The 25,590-nt window shown below is 41.0% G+C and overlaps 1 protein-coding gene across 2 annotated transcripts in view; it reads left to right on the forward strand.

The window, feature by feature from the left end:
- LOC126473867 (neprilysin-4-like) overlaps positions 1-25,590 on the forward strand; it is a 742,276-nt gene that overhangs the window by 711,003 nt on the left and 5,683 nt on the right. For both annotated transcript variants that reach the window (XM_050101197.1, XM_050101196.1), the window contains exons 12-18: positions 10,037-10,133; positions 12,906-13,082; positions 14,496-14,599; positions 14,976-15,034; positions 19,531-19,579; positions 23,754-23,821; positions 24,973-25,109. In XM_050101197.1, coding sequence (XP_049957154.1) covers positions 10,037-10,133; positions 12,906-13,082; positions 14,496-14,599; positions 14,976-15,034; positions 19,531-19,579; positions 23,754-23,821; positions 24,973-25,109 — 691 coding nt within the window. The remainder of the gene's footprint in view (positions 1-10,036; positions 10,134-12,905; positions 13,083-14,495; positions 14,600-14,975; positions 15,035-19,530; positions 19,580-23,753; positions 23,822-24,972; positions 25,110-25,590) is intronic.

The following is a 25,590-nucleotide window of genomic DNA, read 5'->3' on the forward strand; positions in this document are numbered from 1 at the left end:
CCACAGTCTTCGCACCAGAATGCAAATGCTAGGGGGCTAACTTGCAAACACACGCGTTCAAACTTTCCTTTGAATTTTGTGTGTTTCATCCCAAGCACCGGTACAGTAACTCGTCCTCCGAAAGAAAAAAACTGGTGGGTGAAAAAGGCCGATTTCAGGCAGGTGCATTTTTTTGTTCAACCACTAATAACAAACATTTCCGTTCCGTATTCGGAAAAACCGTTTCAGGGGTGGATTCTAAACACTTTTTATGGATCCAAAAATGCAATTTTTAAAAAAATCTATTTTTTGAACCAAAAGATAGTAAATCTCCCCTTAAGACGGAGCGCAAATTACCCAGAATGATTCATCCAGTGTTTGATAATGAATCCACTTAGAGACTTCCAAGAAAGTTTTTACATAATTTCAAACCTTTTTTACATTTTTCTCTCTTACAAGAATCTAGGATGGTGAGTTTACTGGCACGTACTGGAAGAGAGCATACTTTTCTTCATTTGTTCGGGGTACACGAAAGGCACGCCATCTACCTCTAAATCGGAAGATGGCGTACTGACAGCTTCATCGCTGAAAGCAAATTTAATATCCCGTCGAGGGCGAATTAATTAGAGATGGAGCTGCAGGAAGAGGAGAACAAGGGCGAGAAGGAAGAGGAGGGTGAGAAGGAGATGAGGGCTTAACGTCCCGTCGACAACGAAGTCATTAGAGCCGGAGCACAGGCTCAGATTAGGGAAGGTTTGGAAAGGAAATCCGCCGCGTCCTTTGTCAAAGGAACCATCCCGACATTTGCCTGAATCCATCTGCGGAAATCACGGGAAACCTAAATCAGGATGGCCGGACGCAGGTTTGAACCGTCGTCCTCCCGAATGCCAGTTCCGTGTTCTAACCACTACGCCACCTGGCTCAGTTGGAGCTACAGCTTGCAATAGACAAGGATTGGGCAAGAAACCGGCTCTCCATTTTCAAGTGAACCATCCCAGCATTTTCCATAAGGGACTTGCGGAAATAAAGGATAATCTAAATCTGGACGGCGATGCGCGGCTGTGAAGCCCGCACAACCAGTCCAGTGGCTCGACCGCTGCACCATCCCCTCTCGATCGTCGGCAGGCGCACGCTTTCCCTGGCCAGACTTAGTATAATTAGCGAAAACAGTGTACACACAAGGTGCTGGTACATACATAAGCCATGTAACTTAGCAGCTATTATCGCACTTCGTATTCTGTTCTTCTGAATTCAACTGGTATACATACACCGTTATTACATCCACTTGCTGGATACGTTTCGGGTCACTACCCATTGCCTGTGGGCCTCCGTTTAACATAACTTAAAAAGTCAGGGGACTCGATTGGTCAACTGCAAATCCCTATACGTGAAATACGGACTATTTGCCTCACGCATATACCATCTCATTAACCGATGCTACAGTAGTCTCTGTTCAGATATCTTGCAGTGACTGCAGTCCTTATTCTGCTATAAAAAGCATATGGTATTCTATTATACAATCAGCGTAATACCTCATACATCAAAGTTGCTATCCAGAATAACCGGTAGAATAATGGAACAAAAGACTGGCCTTAGGAAAGGAAAACGGACAAGAGAAACAGTTCAGACGTTGCCTTAGATAAGAAGGGCAAAACTTAAGAAAGTAATAACACTTTCAGAGGATTTATCAGCTTAGGAAATGCACTCTACAAACTAAGATGGTGTACAATGTTTGAAATTATCAGAAAAATAAGTACAAAGTGCAGTGAAAGATGAGTAATGAACAATATGTTGAATAATCAAGAGCCTGCAGTATCAATGGAAAACCAATGGACGTAAGTGCTCGGATTATAAAAGGGCGTCAACCAGTAATACAGTCTTTCTCCGCTACTCTTCAATCCGTACGCCGAAGAAGCGATGGCAGAAATAAAAATAAGGTTGTGGGGGGGGGGGGGGGGGGGGGTAAAATACATGGTGAAAAGATATAAAGAATATATACGAAAGATAAAATTTGCTGATGACATCGCTACGCTCAATGAATATAAGGAAGTATTACAGGACCTGTTAAATGGAATGAGCAGTCTAATGAACACGAAAGATGGACGGAGAGCAAACCAAAGGAAACCGCAAATAATGACGAGTAGCAGAAATGAGATTAGCGATAAATTTAACGTCAAAATTGGGAACCATTTAGTAGATGAAATGAAGGAATTATTCTGCAATGGACGCGAAAAACCGTGTGATGGACGAAATAAGGAGGATGTAAGAAACTGGCCAACACAGGTAGAGAAGGCATCCCTCCTTAGTGGAAGCCAGCTATTATCAAACACTTGCTTGCACTGGAGGAAGAAATTTCTGATAATGTACATCTGGCGCACAACATTGTATGCGAGTGAATCATGGACAGTGAAATGTTGAAGCTTTGAGATGTTACAGAAGGATGCTAAGATTTAAGTGCGTTGATAAGATGAGAAGTAAGGAGATTGACCGAAGAACAGTTGAGGAACGGGACACATGGAAAACACTAAGAGGAAGACACGATGAATGATAATTTGTTAAGAGATTTTCAGGAAAATAATATCCATTGCATTAGACGGAGCTGTGAAGTGCGAAAAGTAAAGGGAAACATAGAGATTACAATGTACCCATGAAATAATCGAAGACATTCAATGTATGCACTACTCTGATGAAAAGCTCCATTAAACAGAGATGAAGGAAAACCTACAAATCAGTTTCCTCTCACCTTCTTATCTCGTAAGAAAGCCCGAAGCACTCGACGGCGAGTTACACAGACGGAAACTTTATCACAGAGGTCTGATTTACTGAGATATCGGAAATAGCGTTTGGTGTTCGTATTTTACGGCCTTTACTCGCTCCGTAGCTGTTAACAGCGGTGCCATTCGGTCGGGCGGGTTGCCAGTCTCCACGTTTGTAGGCGTACGGGGTATGGACACAGTTCTGTAACACAAATCGCGACACTTCTACTCATTTTTGTTACATACTGTGACAGCAGCGCGAAAGCGGACAGCACGCTACACTACTCATTACGACATCCAAGAGGGGAATGCCAATAGTGTCGTTTATATTGATTTGTAACACTGTTTGCAGAAAATGGAGCGACGCAGCGGAATAAATTGTAGCAGTAACGAAAAGATGACACAAAATTTGCCATTCTACAGGTTCCTAAGGATTAAAGAGGTATGAAACATCACATTACAGTACTGTTTGGTTACGATTTTCTTCCAACCCATAGAAATTTGCTAGAGAATAACGTTTCGTTAAAAAAAGAAAAAAAAGGAGATAGTAAAACCAAAAGGTATGATCAATGCAGAAATACGTGAGGTTTAGTTCACTGTACTTCAAACTAAACCAATTTATAAATTTGTGAAAGAGGGAACTGGTATGGACTACAGTACCTGCATTATTTAACGTGCCAGGTAAGTCATCATAGTCGCATCTGAAGCGAAAATTACCACACAGCCATGACGATAAAACAACAAAAACAATAAGTCTGTTTCCCGACTCAAACCAACTCGGCGATTGTTGCTACATCACAGCCACAAATATAGGAGTTCTCAGCACAGTTGTCTTTTGAAGAACAAGTAATTATACACTCTAAGACAAAAAAAAAAAACGACGCACCACGATGGAATTAACGGAATTTGACGGAAGGGGTAGATGCGATGTCCGTGTACAGACAAACAACTGATTACAATTTCAGAAACATTGGGTGGTTTATCCAAGAGAGAGAGCTTGACAAACTGATTACGTCAATAGCCCTTATGTAAGCAGTTGTTCGGGTTGGCACTGGTTGCTGAACTTGTTGGATGACCTCCTGCGAGATACCGTGCCAAAGTCTCCAATTGGCGCGTTAGATCGTAAAAAACCTGAGCTCGTTGGACGCCCCTACCCATAATGCACCAAACGTTCTCAACTGGGGAGGGACCCGGCGACCTTGTTGGCCAAATTAGGGTTTGGCCAGCACGAAGACAAGCAGTATAAACTCTCACCGTGTACGGGCGGGCATTATCTTGCTGAAAAGTATACCCAGATTGCTTTGCCTTGAAGAAAAACAAAATGGAGCGTACAATATCGTCGACGTACCGCCGTGCAGCGGATGACAGCCAAAGGGGTCCTGCTATGAAATGAAAAGGTACCCAGTTGTTGAGCCGTATGGTTGGCAACAGTCATGTTGACATCCCACCACTGTCGGGATCGCCTCCAGACACGTCTACAGCCTGTCATCTCTTTGATTGGAGTAGAATTGTCTTCAGTGATGAGTCCCGCTTCGAACTGAGCCCCAATTACCAGTGGCTGGTTGTTTGTTTGTGGGAAGAGACCAAACAGCGAGGTTATCGGTCTCATAGGATTAGGGAAGGATGGGGAAGTAAGTCGACCGTGCCCTTTCGAAGGAACCATCCCGGCATTTGCCTGGAGCGATTTAGGGAAATCAAGGAAAACCTAAATCAGGATTGCCAGAAGCGGGATTGAACCGTCGTCCTTCCGAATGCGAGTCCAGTGAATTACCAGTGAAGACGTGTTTGGAGACCCCCCCCCTCCCCCTCCAGAAAGCTGTGGGATACAACATGATCGTCGCCCGCCATACAGCTCAACAACTAGGAGCAGTGGTCTGGAGTGCCATTTTTCTGAGAGCGGGCTGGTTTTATTCAGGATTCCAATAAAACATATTACTCCCACTCTTGTCGCCTTTTCTGTTTGAGCCATCAGTCTCCTGACTGGTTTGATGCAGCCCGCCACAAATTCCCCTCCTGTGCCAACCTCTTCATGTCAGAGTAGGTAACACTTGCAACCTACATCCTTAGTTATTTGCTAGATGTATTCCAATCTCTGTCTTCCTCTACACTTCTTACCTTCTACAACTTCCCCTGGTACCACGGAAGTTGTTCCTCGACGTCGTAACAGACGTCTTATCATCCTGTCCCTTCTCTTTGCCAGTGTTTTCCATATATACCTTCCCTCTCCGATTCTGCGCAGAATCTCCTCATTCCTTACCTTATCGGTCCACATAATTTTCAGCATTCGTCTGTAGCACCACATGTCGAATGCTTCGATTCTCTTCTGTTCCAGTTTTCCCACAGTCCATTTTACACCAACATACAATGCTGTGCTCCAAACATACATTCTCAGAAAATTCTTCCTCAAATTAAGGCCTGTGTTTGATACTGGCAGACTCCTCTTGGCCAGTAATGCCATTTTTGCCAGTGCTAGTCTGCTTTTGATGTTCTCCTTGCTCCGTCAATCATGGGTTATTTTGCAGCGTAGGTAGCAGAATTCCGTAACTTCATCTACTTCATGATAAGTTTCTTGACGTTCTCATCTCTGCTGCTTCTGATTAGTTTAGTCTTTCTTCGATTTATTCTCAGTCCATATTCTGAGTTCAGTAGAATTAATTCATTTCACCAGATCCTGTAATTCTTCTTCACTTTCATTGAGGATAGCAATGTTTTCAGCGAATCTTAACACCGATATCCTTTCATTTTGAATTTTAATTCCGCTCTTAACCTTTGACTTCCATCATAGCTTCTTTGATGTATAGATTGAACAGCAGAGCCGAAAGACTACATCCCTGCCTTACACCCTTTTTAATGGAGCGCTTCGTTCTTGGTCTTCCATTCTTATTATTCCCTCTTGGCTCTTGTACATGTTGTATATTACCCGTCTATCTTGTAGCTAAGCACTATTTTCCTCAGCAGTTAAAATACCTTGCACATTGTCGAACGCTTTTTCCAAATCGATAAATCCTACGAATATGCCTTGATTTTTTCTAGTCTTGCTTAAATTATCAATCGCAGCGTCAGAACTTCCCTTTGGTGCCTTTAGCTTTCCTAAAGCCGAACTGATCGTCATCAAGCATATCGTCAGTTCTCTTTTCCTTTCTTCTGTGTATTTTTCTTGTCAGCAACTTACATGCATGAGGTGTTAAGCTGATTGTGCGATAATTCTCACACTTGTCAGCTCGTGCAGTCTTTGGAATTGTGCGGATGATATTTTTTCGAAAGACAGATGGTATATCGCCAGGTATACTTTCTACACATCATCGTGATTAGTCATTTTGTTGCCACTTCCTCCAACGATTTTAGAAATTCTGATGAAATGTTATCTATCCCTTCTGCCTCATTTGGTCTTAAATTTTCCGAAGCCCTTTTAAATTCTGTTTCTAATACTGGATCCCCTATCTCTTCCCTGTCGACTTCTGTTCCTTCTTCTATCACATCAGACAAATCTGTCCCCTCATAAAGGCCTTCAAGTTTCTCTTTCCACCTATCCACTCTCTCCTCTGCATCTGATAGTGGAATTCTCATTGCACTCTTAATGTTACCACCCTCACTTTTAATTTCAGCGAAGGTTGTTTTGTCTTTTCTATATTCTGAGTTAGTTCTTCGGTTAGTCATTTCTTTTGCAGTTTCTTCACATATTTCATGCAGCCATTTTGCCTTAGGTTCCCTGCACTTCCTATTTATTTCATTTCTCAACGACATGTATGCCTGGATTCCTGAATTTCCGTGAACATTTTTGTACTTCCTTCTTTCATCGATCAACTGAAGTATTTCTTCTGTTACCTTCTTTGTACCTATGTTTTTTCTTTCCAGCGTTTGTGATCACCCTTTTTAGAGATGTCTATTTCTCTTGAACCAAACTGCTTACTAAGCTATTCCTTATCGCAGTATCTATAGCTGTAGAGAAATTCAAGCACATCTCTTCGTTCCTTAGTATTTCTGTATCGCACTTCACTGCATATTGATTCTTCCTTAATAGTCTCTTAAACTTTAGCCTACTCTTCATCACTACTGAACTGTGATCTGAGTCTGTATGTGCTCCGGGTATGCCTTACAATCCAGTATCTGATTTCGGAACTTCTGCCTAACCATGATGTAATCTAACTGAAATCTTTCCGTATCACCTGGCTTTTTCGAAGTATACCTTCTACTGTTGTGGTTCTTGAACAGATTATTCGCTATTACTGGCTGAAATTTATTGCAGAATGCAATTAGTCTTTCTCGTCTCTCATTCCTTGTACCGGGCCCATATACTCCTATAACTCTTTCTTCTACTCTTTCCCCTACAACTGTATTCCAGTCTCCCATGACTAATAGATTTTCATCTTCCTTTGCGTTCTGAATTACCCGTTCAATATCCTCAAATACTTTCTTTCTCACTTTCTCTTCAGCTTGTGACGTCGGCATGTATACCTCAACTATCGTTGTCGGTGTTGACTTGCTGCGATTCTGATGAGAACAATCCTATCACTGAACTGTTAACAGTAACACACTCTCTGCCCCGCCTTTCTGTTCATAAGGAACCCTACTCCCATTATACCATTTCTGCTGTAGTTGAAATTACCCTATAGTCATCTGACCAGAAATAGCTGTCTTCTTTCCATTTCACTTCACTGACCTCAATATATCTAGACTGAAACTTTCTATTTCCCTTTTCAGATTTTCTAGCTTCCGTACCACGTTCAAAATTCTGACATTGCACTCCCCGACTTCCCGAGCGGTATCCTTTCGTTGGTTATTCTATTTTTTTCTCATGGTCACCTTTCCCTTGGCACTCCCCTCACGGAGATCGGAATGGGGGACTATTCGGGAATCTTTTGCCAGTGGAGAGATCATCGTGACAACTTTTTAATTACAAGCCACATATGCAGTGGTTTCCATTGCCTTCTGGATCCTCAAGCAATTGTTCGTTGCTGAATCTTTAGGGGCAGTTTCCCACCCCAAAGGCAAGAAAGTACGCTGAACCTCTGTTCACTTCTGCACCATCTTTGACAAGGCCGGTGGGAGATTGAGGCTGACTTCTAACGCCGAAGGCCTTCGGCCGCCGAAGCTGATGATTTTTATTCAAAATTTAAGCAGTGGGAGGGTTCGAACCTGGGATGGAGGACTAATCAATGACACTATCCCTAGGCCACAGGTCTCACAGCTTCTCGCTACAACGCATTGAACTGGGATTATGTTGCGAAAAGAATTCTTTTGGATACAAAACCCTATTTTTCAACATAAAAATTCTTTTGACTACATAACCCTATTTTTCAACATAATCTCTGTTCAATGTGACGGTCACCTTACTGAGAGGGCCTCTATGACTGGATGGACCCACTCAACCGGTCGACGTCGTAGACAATGTCTTGCTGCATCAATAACCTCCCCATAATCCGCATACTCCTTCCCGCCGCGTGCATCCTTCATTGGTCTGAAAAGACATGAAGTCAGAAGGAGCGAAATCCAGGCTGTAGGGTGGATTAGGAAGACTGGTCCAACGAAGTTCTGGGAGCTCCTCTCGGGCGCACATTCTTGTGTGAGGTCTTGCGTTGTTATGGAGAAAGAGAAGTTCGTTTGTATTTTTGTGAGACGAACATGCGAAGTTGTTTCTTTAATTTCCTGACGGTAGCACAACTACTTCAGAGTTGATCGTTGCGCCATGAGGGAGGACATGAAACAGAATAACGCCTTCAGAGTCCAAGAAACAACCTCGAAGAAGACCATCGCCATGACTTTACCAGCCGAGGGTGCAGTTTTGAACTTTTTCTACGGAGGGTGGTGTGGCGTCACTCTATGGATTGCCGTTTCCTTTCCAGTTCGAAGTGATGAACGCATGTTTCATCGCCTGTGATGATGATCGATAAAAAATTGTTACATTCAGCCTCGTAACGCGCAAGTAATTCCGCACAGATGGTCCTACGTTGCTGTTTATGGTCTTCTGTTAGGCGGTGAGGAACCCAGCACGCACATTCCTTCGAGTGCCCCAATTGGTGAACGGTCCACCTCCATAGCTGCGCTGTCAGCGAGGTGGGTTCCTAACCAAAAGGACCAAGGTGTAGCTGCGCGGTCAGAGCGGTGGACTCGCATTCGGGAGGACGACGGTTCAATCCCTCATCCTTCCATCCTGATTTACGTTTTCCGTGATTTCCCTAAATAGCTCCAGCAAATACATAGATGGTTCCTTTGAAAGGGCACGGCCGACTTCCTTCCCCGTCCTTCCCTAATCCAATGAGACCGATGACCTCGCAGTTTGGTCTCTTCCCACAAATAGCCCCAACTCAGAGTGGTGGATTCCTAACCAAAAGGGCCAGGGTTCGATTCCTGGCTGGGTCAGAGATTTTTCGCCACTCGGTGACTGAGTGTTGTGTTGTCCTTACATTCGTGTCATGATAACTGAAATTCCTCTACTGAGATGGCTGAATGGGCAGGTCCCAAAAGCCAACAAATTGAAGGAAAAAAGTGGTGGGCAGGTGTGTCTCTACCAAGAGAAACGTCCAGTTGTGCAGCAAGGTATCCGTCATCCGTCGATCACCTCGAACGAGAGTGTCCGCATGTTCCAACATTGCAGGAGTCACAGCAGTGTGTGGCCGCCCAACATACGGGAGATCAGTCAGCTTTGCACAGTCCTGTTGCGATGATGACAGACGTCTCGCCCAATGAGTCGCCACGCTTTTGTTCACAGTACGGTCTTTGTTGACTTCAGCAAGCGCATGTGAGTATCTGAGTAGCTCTAAATTTGCGCCAAACGCGGCTCAGTGACAGCTCTCCGCTTGGAACGCACCTCCTTTACAGAAGCCATTTTGAACGCTACGTACAGCGCTGCCACCTATCGGAACTTCATGGAACTATATGGGTTGAAACTGTAATATTCCATTGTGACCTGCAACAAATTCTGCAGTTTTTCAACTGAAACTGGGCTAGAAAAAAATGTGTTGCGTTGCTTGTTGAACGTTCCTCGATCTTACTTCCAAAAGGAAATCGATACTTACACGGAATACGATCCTGATACGCCTTGTATCTTTCGCACCCGATCTGTACTGTGGCTTGCGGAGTACAGATGCACGTATCGATACAGAAGCGCAACTGGAAAATGTCATATCTGATTTCAGACTGCACTACTATCCACATGTGTTTAAAGTAAGAAGCACTCTAACGTGACATGTCTTGTATTAGTCGTTTTTCTTTCTACAGGTAAGACACGGTCTAGATATTGACACTGCTGCTGAATTATACGATATGTATCGACAGATAGTGAAAATGGTGTCTATTTTCAGATGGAAAGGCTGCACAGGAAACGTAAACTCCAACTTCGGAATGGCGGTGAGCTACTTGTATGTGCAGAAGCATTTCAACAATGAATCACGGGTGAAGGTGAGTCCTCACATTCAAGAATATTTTTGTAATTATTTACGCATTCTTACTGAATGTAAATTTAATTGCAGGAATTGCTTGCTCAAAAGCGTTGGCTTTGTAGATTCATCCCAGTAGTGTTGTTAAATTGTGCGGTTTTTTGGATTAAAAATTGAGGAATTACCTGGCAGTATTACTTGACTAATACTTCCACAATAATGTAGGTCAGGTTCTTGTCGTCTCTGTGGAAACGAGTCTTGTTTTAGCGATAGGCCCAGGATATCTGCAAATCCGCATAATGGTAGAATATTGCATTTACCGTACGGTTTCTGTCAACCATAGGAATTACCGACTCCCCTCGTAACCGATCCTGCGCCAACTTCAAGTTCACACCAAACATTTCTCATCTCTTGAATCTCTCCAGCCAGCTGTGCCATAGTATGTAATTGCCCGAAAGCTAAAAACGCCCTCGAGATAAATGTAGCCCTGGTACGCAGTTACAGTTGCCGAATTCTCTGAAAAATCTCGGGGTCCATTTTGTTAGAGAAATATCGCAGAATAGGCCCGATTTATATTTGCTTCTCAACAAATCAATTACATCACGCTTTTTAATTACACTGCTGTTCAAAATCTGTTCATGAGAAACGGTAATGATGCACCAATCCCAATATAAAATTCCTCTCAGTGTCTTTTCACAACCGCAAACACTAAGACATTAGGTTAGACTGTGACATTACCGTGTCATTACCGACCTTTCCAAGGTCGACTTGAACTTGTTAAAAATGTACCGATATTACATTTAATTTGTACCTAAGATAATTGTGATGTATCCGCTGAGGGAACTGTATACGAAACCATGGGCGAACACAGCGGGATAAGGGAAGGCACTGCACCCCTAGAAAAGTATATATATATATATATATATATATATATATATATATATATATATATATATATATATATATATATATATATATATATATATATATATATATATATTCCTAAACCAGATTCGCATCCTACCCTACCACATCAAAGAGACATGTCAGTTTACAGAAAGGTGGAGCATGTGACAGTACCGACTAGTAACAAATGTACCCAGGACCATTTGTCGTGAGATCTCAAAATATTTCGCTGCTCACCGCTAGACTTATAAACCGCAATGCGCCATCTCCCCCCCCCCCCCCCCTCCAACTGCCACGATTCCAGGTATTCTCGCGAAGAAAAAAAGAAAAAGAAAAAAAGTTCTAGAACACTGAGCCAGTTTGGCAGGTGCTTACCAAATGGGTTTGACGGAAGTTGTCAAAGGCGCACTGAAAGGAACTTGTGTAACACACATGCTCTGAGACTCTTGGAAGAAAGACCATGTTCTCGTGAAACACGATTGGGTAAATTTAGAAAACCAGAATTTGTGATGGACGGTTTAAAAATTATGCTGCCTTTTTGGTAGGTCTATTTCTCACTTAGTCACAATAAGATAAGAGAGGTAGGTTGCATACAGAGCCATACTGGTACTAATTCACCACCACAACCATCACCACCATTTAATTTGCAAATACTTTGATTAAATTATGTTTTATATGTTCTTTAAATATGTGTTAATATTTCTGTTTGTTAGCATGATGTTAATTAAAGATTGTTGTTTCAGTGAATCTGTCAATGTGTGGAGTAGTATTGTTAGAACTGATAATGCAGGAGAAACAATCTAGCAACGCTTTACGTATTCTAAGCCAAATACGATCGATATCTTCCGAACGCATTAAAACACAACAAAATGCAATTTGATAATTGCACGTGAACATAAATATACTTTTAGCTCTCACTTTGCTTTTCATTGTGCTAGTTCAAATATAATGTTCACTTTTTGTAATGAAAGTCGTTCTCCTTTCGACACAATACCTTAAAATGCAAATTCGCCATTAAAAGTGCCGGGTCCAGGTCTCCAGCTTTATTTGAAGAAAAAATATTAAATAATCTGCGTTGATAGTACCGTGTCTGTAAAACAACGATGTAAATTTTAAATGTGTAATGGCGGCAAACTTCTGCGCTCCGGCAAAGCTGTCTTCTCTCCGCTGCAGAAAATGCTATAATTCTGAAAGCTAGGATTGTTTAACTTAGCTTTAACTCTTCTACAAATAAAGCTCAAGTCGCACTTTAACCTGTTCTCTATTTGAGATCAGCTCAGTAAACTAAATTACATTACATTACGGAGCTGGATAAGCAGTATACGCAATAAAGTTTCGGAAGACAGCCACAGAGAGAACTTTTCGCATAAAACTGTGTGTTTACGCATATCATAGTCACACGAGTTTTTCCCACAGTTCTTCTACACCTCAATTCACTTGCAAAAAATATTGTTATCACATATTGGTATAGGGACGCTATAACCACCACTCTCTCTTGTCTTGTTGGTCTTGTTAATTAAATAGATCAATAAGTGGTTAATGTTGATTTAAAAAATTATCCACACTTCATTGTGTAAAGTAAATGTAGATCTAGATTTAATTTTAATTACTTCAGCAAAATCAAACCGATCTAAATAGGATAGTTGATTAATTTCACAACCTGCTTGTTTACATGTAAATAAGCTCTTGTTTCTGTCACATAGCTTATGGATTCCAACTCTTGAGTCAGACTTGAAAGGTAAAACTACTCTACTAAACACGCCTAGAATAACTTGAGTTCATATATAATTTGAGCTTATATAAACTATCGTCATGTATTCATGTCTCTCTGTGTTTGGGAAACACTGTTTGTCTCTCAAGATTCAAGGGCAACTGAACGGCTTTCCAGGCTCTGGAGATGGTGAACGACATCAGGAACGCGTTCACCGAAATGGTGGGCGAGCTGCAGTGGATGGACGACGTGACGAAGGCGCGGACACTGGAAAAGGCGCACGCCATGCGACCCTTCATTGGCTTCCCAGGCTGGCTGCTCACGCCTGGGGAACTGGAGAAACATTACAACGAGGTTTGTCTTTACCCTGTTGCCTCAAAAAGCCTTATTTTCTCGATAAATTCTCGTCGTGAAAATGCTCTGAGATGAAAATATTATTCAGCTGATTTCCCCAGAATAATTCGTTTGGATAAAGCGTAAGCTCACGCACCTCATTTCTTTCTCTTGTTCACTTGGAACTTTGCCAAGACTGCAGTTAAGACGAAAAAGACAAAGGGTTTTTGATCGTACAATTCCTGGCTTTTCAATTAGATCCTAGCAAGGTTGCAACAATGCAAAGGAATCCCAATAGGGAATATGTGAGAGAGGATTCCAGTTCAATAATTTACCTAGCAATTGAGGATTTAGACTTATTTTAGTGATATAGCTAGAGCCATAGGCGACCGCATGCGGGGGCCAGCATTTATCCCAGCCAGTACAGGATCTGCTTTTTCAGTATTTGGCAAATTTCGTTTCATTATTTAACTTTATCACTGGATGGCCTTCCTGATGCCACAGTGATAAGGGTAACATATAGCCATGTCCTGAGTGGAGCAAGGCAGTTGCCCTTATTTCCCCCAGAGCATGCTACACACAAACCTACCCGATGATACGGAAGTGTTCGGGTGGCAAGTGTTTCAGAAAGCATTGCGCAGATGGTGGTAACAGTGTATTGTCTTGCGTATTACCCTATCTTCCACCTTTAAACTCGCAGGTTTTCAAATCTCATCCGGCGCAGCCCCAACAATCAGTCTTTTCTTCTCATCCCATCCAGCATGTCTCCATTGACACACAGTTCTGGGTGACTTTCCAGAAATCTACCCCTTTTCCTAGACCTCTCCAGTCCTTTTCCTTCACCACTCTTCCTTCCCCATCAACCCTTCTGCCTGAAGGAGGAACCACTGGCTCCAAAAGCTTGCCCAATTATAATCATTTATGTGTGTGTTCTGCCACTGCTTGGTGAGTAGACTTTTTTTTATCTATCCTATTACCTTATTTAATAATAAAGAAAGGTGGATGAATGCTTTGTACAGCCTGCTGATATATGCTTACCTATGAAATATCAAAGTGATCCAGCTTCAGAAAAAAATACTGAGTGAGCACTTAGGCTATAACTACTTTTACATATAATACATTTTGTGTATTTCCTGTAATATTTAGTTGTTGGGACATGATGTCTTCAAACTCAAAAATAAAACATTACAATAATGGCAGTTTTAAAATTTTGCTCCCTTTTGCATTTTTTCTTTTTTTTGCGAATGGAGCACACCTGTCACATCAATGATGTTTGTGTGTGTTGTGACTTGTTCAACATGTACTTAAGTGTCCGAAATGTGGAACAGTTCGTGAATTTATGAAATATTCCATACAAACATTTGTCTATAAAGTATACCCATTGGCCAGTGTTGTTATTCACATACATGTGAAATGCTTTTATTTAATTTACAGACTGAAGTCGTAGAAGGACAGCTGTTTGAGACTTACCTGAAGTTGTCACAAACTTCCATCAAAAGGACACTTGAAGATATCCGCAGATCACCTGACTATAACAGGTTAGTGTTTTAAATTTCATTTAATTCTGGAATTATTTCCAGTTGTACTTTTAACACTCTGAAATTGCCAAACATAAAAAACTTCTTGCAACTGTAATATGTTGTGACTGCACCTCTTGATCTCAGTCCACTGTGTGATTGTAGGAACCAAACTGTTATTTTATTCCTTACAGACAGACTTGACACAAAATTCCTCATTTGTATGTGCTAAGGACATAGAGAATATTGCAACACAGATAAAATTGGAAAATAAGTATGCTGGTAAATCTCTAAATGCAACACAAAAGAGTGATTACTTGTAACTCTGTGCATGTGCATTTCATATTGAAAATTAATCAACAATTCTGTTAACATGGAATGTTATTTCATTTTAAAGGTGGGTGACACCAGCAACAACTGTGAATGCTTTCTACTCACCAATCCTCAACTCTGTCAGTAAGTATTCTCTTCTACTTAGAGTGTTGTTATTTGTAATTTCTTTTTCATTTATATCCAAAAGCTAACATTTTAAAACATTTCTGATGTATCTAAGATACAGAAGACAAGGTAACTTTAAAGAAATTAATAATTATATTGTGTAACTTAGTGTCATTACTTACTATATGAATACAAATTACCTATAGCTTAACAGAGCTGGAGTGATAAAAGATGATAAGTAAGGAGGAAAAATACAGAAACAAAATAACTGTAAAGTTCTGAGTAAGTAAAGATAGTTAAAATTGTATTTTGATTTCTTCCATCACCAACTGGATGGTTTACACATACATTCATTCATCATTTCATGTGTTTGTTCATTCATTCACTCATTCATTGGTGTGAAGTAATTTACTAGCTCAGGAACTATGAAAATGGTGAAAAGAGAGGTCAGATGCACTGTGTGATTATGCTCCATGACTTAAAAGACCATAATATTATGAGAATCCCTAAAAACTGAAGCTGTGAGCAACAAGGAAAAGTTCTTAAAAATGTAATCAAACATAAATGTGGTAATATTTGTACTTACCAGGTGCACATACCATCATCATCAAGACGTCTCAAAAACCTTGCTTCAAGAACTAAAGTTTTCTTAACATAGCAAAAATAGAGCTAAAAATTAAACGAAACAAGGCTAAGCTGAGTTTGATTGGGGAAGTCACTCTGTAAGCCAGATAAAGTCTGACACAAGATGCTTCAAGAAATTAATCTGTAATCATATAGCAACATCTACATCTCAGTTCTTCAGACCACTGTGAAATGAATGGCAGCAGATCCTTCCCATTATATATTTATTAGGGCTTCTTCCCATTCCTATTGTGTATGGAGCATGGGATGAATGATTGATTAAATGTGTATGTTAGACTGTAATTAATCAGGTCTTGTCTTCATAGTCCCTAAAGGAGCAATATGAAACGGGTGTAGCATACAAGGTGTAGAAGTATGAAAGCAAAATTTCCCTACAGATGGTGCTAACCATCAGTGTAGGGGCCAGACTGCATCTGTGGTGCTATCTGCTTCCTGTAATGGCTGACGATGAATGTCAACACACAGGAACCCAAGTTGCAGACATTGGCATCTGTTTCAAACTCATAAACATGACTAGTTTTGCGTCTATGGACTACAGTTTGTGAACAGCATTGGTTTTCTGTTATCATTTGAAGAAAACTGCTGCAGAATCACATCAATTGCTTCTCGAAGCTTTTGGCAAACATGCTCTTGGGAAAACATAGTGTTTCAAGTAGTTCAAAAAACTCAAAAGTGGTGATTTTGAAGTGAAAAACAATGAGTGCAGGAAACCACCAAAAAAGTTCAAAGACAACGAATTGCAGGCCTCATTGGATGAGGATAATACTCAAATTCAGCAGCAACTTGTTGAACAATTAAAGGTGACACAGAAAGCTGTTTCTATTCAGTTGAAAGCTATGGGAAAGGTGCAGAAACTGGGGAAAATGGGGCCCACAAGAACTGAATGAAAGACAGCAAGCAAATCGAAAGACCACTTGTGAAATGCCTCTGGCCAGATCCAAAAGAAAGTCGTTCCTCCATCAAATAGTGACAGGTGATGAAAAATGCTTATACTTTGAGAATCCTAAACATTGCAAATCAAGCGTGAATCCTGGCAATCCATCCACATTCACTGCAAGACCAAACTGCTTTGGAAAGAAGACCATGCTCTGCGTTTGGTGGGATCAGAAGGGTGTCATTATGAGCTACTAAAACCTGATGAAACCATTACCACTGATTGCTACCAACAGCAAATGTTTGATTTAAATCAAGCATTATGTGAGAAATGACCAGAATATGGGAAAAGGCAACATAAAGTCATATTGCTCCATGATAACACTCCATCACAGACAGAAAAACGAGTCAGGGAAATGATCGAGGCGTTCAGTTGGGAAATACTAGGGCATGTAGCTTATTCTCCAGACTTGGCTCCATTTGATTATCATCTCTTTGCATCAATGGGACATGTTCTTACTGAACCATGCTTCAATTCACATTACACTGTACAAAAATGGCTCGCTGACTGGTTTGCTTTAAAAGAAGAACTGTCTTTTTGGCATGGCATACATAGCCTGCCAGAGAGGTGGGAAATATGTATAAAAAGAACAGACAACCAAATTCCAGTTTCATATTTCTACACCTGGTATTCCTAGATTTCTCATTTAATGCTGGGTTTTTTTTAATTTATTAAGCAGACTTTTCAGGGATCCAGTAGTTTGCAACTATCTTCAAGTGCCTACTGGCTTAAGTTTTTCAGCATCTCTATGATGCTCTCTGATGAGTCCAATAATTTGTGACCTTTCATGTTGCCCTTCTTTGTTCAACATCCCCTGTCAATCCTGTTTGAAGGGAGTCCCACATGCATGAGTACTGTAAGATGGCTTGCATGTAGCCTTTGTCCTACCAATGAACTGAAGTCAGTACCTGTTTTACCTACAACTGGACCTATGTCTTCACTCCATTTCATATCCTTGCTGTCTGCTGCATCCAGGTATTGGTATGAGTTACCAATTCGAATTGTAATTAATTGAATTGTGGTCATAGTATACTATGCTCTTACCAGTCTGTGAAATCCACAAATTCCCATTTCTGAACATTTAAAGTGAGTTATCAATCTTTGCACAACTTTAAAATCTTGCCAGATCTGACTGGATACTTCTGCAGCTCAAACAGTATTTCGTTATAGATAACTGTATCTTCTGCATAAGTCAGAAGCTACTATTTATATTGTCATCATGAACAACAAGGAATCAAACACACACAATATGAAAGGAGTGACTGAAAATAGAGCCCTGAGGATACAAAAATCAGCAGAGAATGAGAGAAGTGATTAGTATGATTGTTCAGATAATTTATTATGCTTGTCAATGAAGCTATGATATGCTAGTGATGGGAGGAAGAATGAAAATAATATGAACAGTAATGTAAACAATTAGCACAAGAAAAATTATTTGTCTTTCACTAAAATAAAGAAAAACAGTTAAAAGAGACAGTGATAATGGATAATAACACCATATTTACCAACTGCATCTTCACTCCTGCTAAGAAGCAAATCCACAGTTCTGCTGTTCATATTTATCTCATCAATGCTTCTATTTTTTAATCTGTCTCATCCATACCTGTAAATCAACAACTACCCTCAACAGACTTTTGAAGTATTATCTATTGCTAGCATTTCAGTGTTTATTTGCACTTCATTATCTTCTGTTTCTCCCTTGATCAAATATCCTGGGTAACTTTTGCAGTTAATATCTTTTAAGTCTAATAACTTTTAACAGTTCCCCCCATCTCGTAAATAAAAGTAGGTCTAGTCCTGAAAGTTAACATTTTTGAAATTTCTGTAACAGTTTCTGCCTCCTGGTAAGTAAAAATGAATTCTCATTTTGGTGATTACGTTACTTATAGAATCTGACTTAAAATGAAACTAATTTCCTTGACATCTTATGGTGATTATGGATCCTGTTGCAAGCACAGTCTTCAGTGGCCAGTACATATGTTACTCAGTATACAGAAAGCTCTCAATACTCATTTAGAGTTTCTAATGTTTCCGACTTAAAGTGTGAGTGTGAATTTGAGTTATTTCGGTTTATTCCCCCAAACCACCTTCCACTTCTTTATGAGGTGGCTTCCTTGGAATTTGCAGCCACTCTTCTTTACTGGATAGCTGGCTGCTGGAAACCCTCTTCACTTCTTCTCCATCGAATAATGCTAGGTACAGTAATTTTCAGACAGAGTAGACATACAAACTTTGCTTTTCATCTATTAATTATGTACTTGACTTTCAAACACAATAAAACTATCACTTTCAACATAAATATATAACTTCTGGTAAGTCCCTTGTACAGTTGAACATCAGAAACAAGTTAAATTACAGTTACAAGAAAGTTGGCTTTGATACCATAACTTTTCTTAGCATAAATCAGAAAATAAGTCTTGCCTATAGCAAGGTTACGTCAAGAGTTTTCAGGAGTTCTTTTTCGATTGTCTTTGTTTTAATAACAATAGTCAATGACCCAACAAGCACAGAGCTGGATATAAACTCCATGGTTCTTCCTTACACACTCACTAAAACATCTTTGGATTGCCCAACAGGTACTTGTCGATGCCGTTTGTCCACGGTGTATACTTTCTTCCCGCAACTGATTTTAAACCTGCACACACAAACATGTGATGCGCAGTAGGTGGGATTCACCATTCCACACTCATATCCAGAATATCATGTGTTCGAGACAGTAGAAGGCTGAGTGGTTCTAGAATTTACACAGAAATTCTCAAATCACCACAAGTTATATACAATTTCATTTCTTTGCTTGTGCAATGCTCCATGGTAAACATCAGGCAGCTACTAATGAATAAATTGCAGCTCATTTTTTTAATATGCTGAGCCTTGAACAAGTTCTGTACAACAAGTATTATCATCAAAAATCTAAAGTATTGTATTCTTTTTGCAGCATTTCCTGCAGGAATATTGCAGCCTCCTTTCTATGGTCTTGGTCTTGAGTAAGTATAAACATGCGCAAGGAATTTTCTTACATCCTGTTGCAAAAATATGGTAAATGTAACTAACTATAACTTTCAGTCTTATCTGAATTAGAATAATAATGTATCTGATAAAAATTTAAGTTTCACATAATGTAACATGACATGTAAATTTTGTAAGTTAATACCCAAAAATACATGGGAACCAAATTTTAAACCGTCTGTATCTACAGCAATACACCACAAGGGTACTTCTGGTACTACTAACTCACCCCCTTCCTCGTTCTATTCATGAATGGCATGTGGGAAGAATGAGTGTTGGAAGGCCTCTGTATTATCTCATGGTCATTCAATGAGATGTATGTGGGAGGAAGTAATATGTTGTCTGGCTCTTCCTGAAAAGTGCTCTTTCGAAATTTCAGTAGTAAACCTCTCTGTGATGAACAGTGTTGCTTTTTTAGTGTCTGCCACTAGAACAATTTGAGCATCTCTGTAATACTCTCACACCAACTAAATGATCCCGTGAGAAAACATGCTACTCTTTGTTGGGTCTTATCTCTCTCTTCCCTCAGCCCTACTTGGTAAGGGTCGCAGATTGATGTACACTACTTCGAAATCTGTCAAACAAGTGTCTTGTATGCCACTTCTCTCATGGATGATCTACACTTCCTTAAGATTCTTCCTATGAATCTCATTTTGGCATCTGTTTATCCCACTACTTATTTTGTGTAGTCATTCCACTTGAGATCACTCTGTATAGTGATAAGTGAAAATAAATCTTCAAAAAGTTAGGGAAAGGGTACAAGACTGAAAATATCGCATTAGCACAGATGCAGTGGCTGTGACTTTCGAAGACTTTGGTTCAAATTCCCATTTGGCTATTCAGGGTTACGTTTTGTGTTGTTTATCCAAATCACTGAAGACAAGTGTTGGAATGCTTCCTTTTAAGTCGAACAATGGAAAATCCAGGATGGAATGTAACAATACCAGAGATCCTACCCGCTGACAAAGGCTCCACCACTGCTGTTTTGAACCGCAAGGATTATGTGGCAGAAGGACTCCATCAGCTGTCAGATACTTACACCTACACACCATGCCACAGTGATCCCATTCCAGTAATCCAGCAGGATCTCCAGTCACTACTCAAATCCTTAGGCCCATCCCAGAACCTCTCTCCAGACTCCATCTCTTTACTTACCCCTACCACTCCCCACACTCCCACCTTCTACATGTTTCCTAAAGTCCATAAACCCAACCACCCTGGAAGCCCCATTGTGGCCAGTTACTGTGCCCCCAATGATAGAATCTCTGCTCTCGTAGACCAACACCTTCAACCTATTACCCGGAACCTATCCTCCTATATAAAAGATACCAACCATTTCCTCGACCGACTCTCCACAGTTCCTGTCCCTGTACCACACGATGCCCTGCTCGTCACTATTGATGCCACCTCCCTGTACACCAATATTCCTAATGCCCATGGCATTACTGCTATTGAACACTGCCTTTCCAGATGCCCTATTGATTCCAAACCGACAACCTCCTTCCTAGTCTCCATGACCAACTATATCCTCACCCACAATTACTTATCCTTTGAAGGCATTACCTACAAACAAATCCATGGTACGGCTATGGGCACCAGCATGGCACCATCCTTTGCTAACCTATTCATGGGCCATCTAGAGAAATCCTTCCTAAAAACCCAGAATCCTAAACCCCTCATCTGGTTCAGATCCATTGATGACATCTGGATTGGAAGGTGAGGACACCTTATTCACATTCCTCCAGAACCTCAACAACTTCTCCCCCATTTGCTTCACCTGGTCCTACTCAGCCCAACAAGCCACCTTCCTAGGTGTTGACCTTCACCTCAGAGATGGCTACATCAGTACCTCCGTCCATATCAAACCTACTAACCACCAGCAATACCTCCACTTCCCCAGCTGCCACCCATTCCATACCAAGAAGTCCCTTCCGTACAGCCTAGCCATCCGAGGTCGTCGCATATGCAGTAACCAGCAGTCTCTTTCAAAATATACCAAGGATCTCATTGAAGTCTTTACTGACCATACTTATCCTCCCATCCTTGTACAAAAACAAATCTCCCTTGCCTTATCTTCCCAGTCTCCCACCACCTCCCAAAGTCCCACAGTCCGGCCACAATGGAGCATTCCCCTCATAGCTCAGTACCATCCGAGACTGGAGCAACTGAATTATATTCTCCGCCAGGGTTTTGATTACCTCTCCTCGTGCCATGAAATGAGAAATGTCCTGCCCACTATCCTTCCCACCCCTCCTACCGTGGTATTCCGCCATCCACTGAACCTACACAATATACTCATCCATCCCTACACAACCCCTGCTCCCAATCCCTTACCTCATGGCTCATACCCCTGTAATCGACCTAGATGCAAGACCTGTCCCATACATCCTCCTACCACCACCTACTCCAGTCCAGTCACTAAGATCACCTATCCCATCAAAGGCAGGGCTGCCTGTGAAACAAGTCATGTGATTTACAAGCTAAGCTGCAACCTCTGTGCTGCATTCTATGTAGGCATGACAACCAACAAGCTGTCTGTCCGCATGAACGGCCACCGACAAACTGTGACCAAAAAATAAGTGGGCCACACTGTTGCTGAACACGCTGCCAAACATGATATCCCTCATCTCAATGACTGCTTCACAGCCTGTGCATATGGATCCTTCCCACCAACACCAGCTTTTCTGAATTGCGCAGGTGGGAGCTTCCCCTGCAATACATCCTACATTCCTGTAACCCTCCTGGCCTCGACCTTCATTAGTCACTGACCTCACCCATCCAGCCTCCTCCCTGTTCCCATTCCAGCACTACACAGCCATCATTTCACCACCACACCCAGTCTTTTAATTTCTTTTTATTTCTCTCCTTTCCACTATTTATCCCCTCTCCCCTCCGCACCTTCTCTCCTGCCCTCCGTCTAAACTGCAACACTTCAGTGTCTGCCACTCCCACCATACTATCCCTCCTCCTCCCCGCCACAGCCTCCTCCTTATCCCCACCCAGCCACTCCCATCATGCACTCGTGCTGCTGTTCGCAGTGTGGTTTCAGCTCTCTGAGGCTGCAGATATGTGTGCAAGTTGCGATTATGTGTGTGTGTGTGTGTGTGTGTGTGTGTGTGTGTGTGTGTGTGTGTGTGTGTGTGTGTGTGGCCGAAATGCTTGCTTTTAGAAAAACAAGGCTGATTTCCTTCCCCTGATATGATCTTGTACTCTGTCTCTAATGACCTCATCACTGACAGAGCATTATACCCTAATATTTCTTCCTTACTGGAAACATTCTAGTTTTATTCCCCTACATTTTTCAAGTTTACGTAATTGAATCTATAAAATTTTGTTTCATGATGACCCAGATGAACAGATAAAAATAAGTATCACTGTCAAACATTCTGACATGTTAAAATTGAATGATGGACTAGAACTCGAACCAAGACCTTTAGCTATTGCAGACAGTGTTCTCAATAACAGCTGTCCAGGGTTGACACACAACCTTCCTTCTCAGCTTCAGCTCTGCTAGTGCCTCTCTCCTACTTTCCCAGGTGCTCCTCTGCACTACTTCTGGACTAAAAAGCCTGAAAAGGAATGTATCATGAAGAAATTTCTTAGCCACAGCCCAGAAACTATTTTCAGAATGAAACCTTCACTCTCCAGCAGAGTGGGCTCTACTGTTAATACTCATGACACATTAAAAGTGTGTGCTGAACCAAACTTTGCAGATAGTGGTTTCCATTTAAGTGATCCACACACAGTGCATAATATGCTTTCACATCTTCAGTGGTGTCAGTACTTCTTTTTTACTTTCCAAACTGGAGTCCATGTTGCACACAATTTTAATCTGCCAAAAAGTTTTGCAAAATTGTACACTCAGCTGATGAGCAAAAGATTTTTTCCAGAAACAACTAATATGGTAATGCTTTTGCTTTACTCGCTGCATGTAGTTTTTAAATTAAGATTATATTAACTCTTTAGAATGCTGTGTGAATGGTAAAAAAACAATAATTTAAATATCCAGCTGTGAGAAAATGATTATGTCAAAAGTTAACATTCTAATGTTATGCCACATCGCAGAAACAAGCCATGTAGTTTTATCATTACTAATTTATCAATTATCTTTACAATATGCTGCAATTCAGTTTCTGCTATTCTTCTTTGCAGGTCACTAAATTATGGAGCTATTGGAGCAATTATGGGGCATGAATTAACTCATGGCTTTGATGATCAAGGTAAGCATCAAGATCAACACACTCTAGATCATTATTTTCACAAATAATTTTCACAGAAATAGATATTCCACTGTTATAAATTACAACATAAATCTCAGGGAGGAAATAATAAACAGTAGCGTAATAATAATCATCCATTCCACATGAATTATAGGTGTTACTTCTGTACACTTAAAAGATCAGACAAACAGTCTAGATACAAACTTTTGCTTTTCTTTCAACCGTAGTGCACGCACACACACAGTCATCTCAAAGTTCACCTCTGTGACCTTGAAAACTCTTATTGTTTGTGAGTGGCTGTCCAGTCAAATTGGTTTGAGAGACAGATGGAAGGATTGTGGCAGTGGGTATGCACGAAGAGTATTAAGGAGAGATAGTAGGAAGGTGGTAGGAAGCAGCAGATGAGCAGATGGAAAGAAAGAAAGCTCTCTGCTGATATTTAAGAACAAAGAGGATGGAGAGGGGGGGGGGGGGGGGGGGGAGGAGGAGGGACTAGTGGAGTTAAAAGTTGGAATGGGAGAGAATCACAATGGAATAGGACAGGAGAGGAAAAGGCAGTAAAATGAGAAGTAAAGGAGAGGGAAGAATGTGTTTTGAGAATGAGAACTAGTGGAGATTTTGGTGAGCAGTTTTTCATGAAAGGAGCCTCACCTTTAAAAGCAACAGTATCACTCACCCTCTCCCTGCTGCTTTCTACCGTTATGGGTATTAATTCAAATTTTTGCGTCCATCATGACAGCTACCCATCACCCTCTCTCCTGCCCCCCACTACTTCCTTATCCCTCCTTGCCCACGTAGCCCTGAAACACCCCCCCCCCCCCCCCCCTCTACCAGCCGCCAACCCATTCTCCCATTCTCCCATTCTACAACCATTTACCCTCTGTATCCAGTCATCTCACTTCTGAATTACAACTGACAGACTGTAGCTACGGTCATGGCTGAGGAAATAAATGTAACCGCCTCATCTTTCAAATACATCTTTGTTTTCAACCATCATTCATCAGAATGGTTGCCTGCCTTTGATGTTTATTGTAAGTGCTGTTCATTTCCATACAGCTAAGAAACCTGTGCATTTGATCTACTTGTATTTTTAGTTGTCAATATAAAAGCTACTCTGACTTATTTTGACAAATTCTAAATTATCTTTTCAGGACGTCGTTATGACAAGCATGGAAATTTGAAACAATGGTGGACAGACACTACTCTAACGGAATATGAGAAGCGTGTCAAGTGCATTGTTGACCAGTACAGCCATTATCAAGTTAATGAGATTGGAGATAATTTCACAGTAAGTGTAATTACAAAGCTAGTTACTTTCATATTCTCTTTTTATGTAATCATAATTAACATGGAAATGTGGGATCCTGATGTTACTGGCTTACATTTTCTTCATCAAAATGCTTTCAGGAATTGCCTCACACACACACACACATACAAACCAGTACCTTCCACACTTCCAGTTTCAGTCTGATCTCCCATTATATCTGACTTATAGCTGCCCTTTCTGTTGCTTCTGATTCTGATTTCAGGTTTTCTAATTTTAACTGTTGTTTAAGCTTCTATTTGAGGGTGCTGCTGTAGCATATATGAGTGTACCGTGACTCCAATGTGGCAATGTGGGTATGTAAGCACCGACAGGTAGGCAAGGGATTAGTGTGGAAGTTGTGTCTTTCTAACGTGCGTGCAGTAAATGTGAAAACATGAGTTATGATAACATTTTTACCATATGCATCCATATGGGACCAAGATGCTGTTATTCTTTTCTTGGA

Source organism: Schistocerca serialis, chromosome 4, assembly GCF_023864345.2.
Source record: "Schistocerca serialis cubense isolate TAMUIC-IGC-003099 chromosome 4, iqSchSeri2.2, whole genome shotgun sequence".
In the NCBI taxonomy this organism is placed as follows: domain Eukaryota; kingdom Metazoa; phylum Arthropoda; class Insecta; order Orthoptera; family Acrididae; genus Schistocerca; species Schistocerca serialis.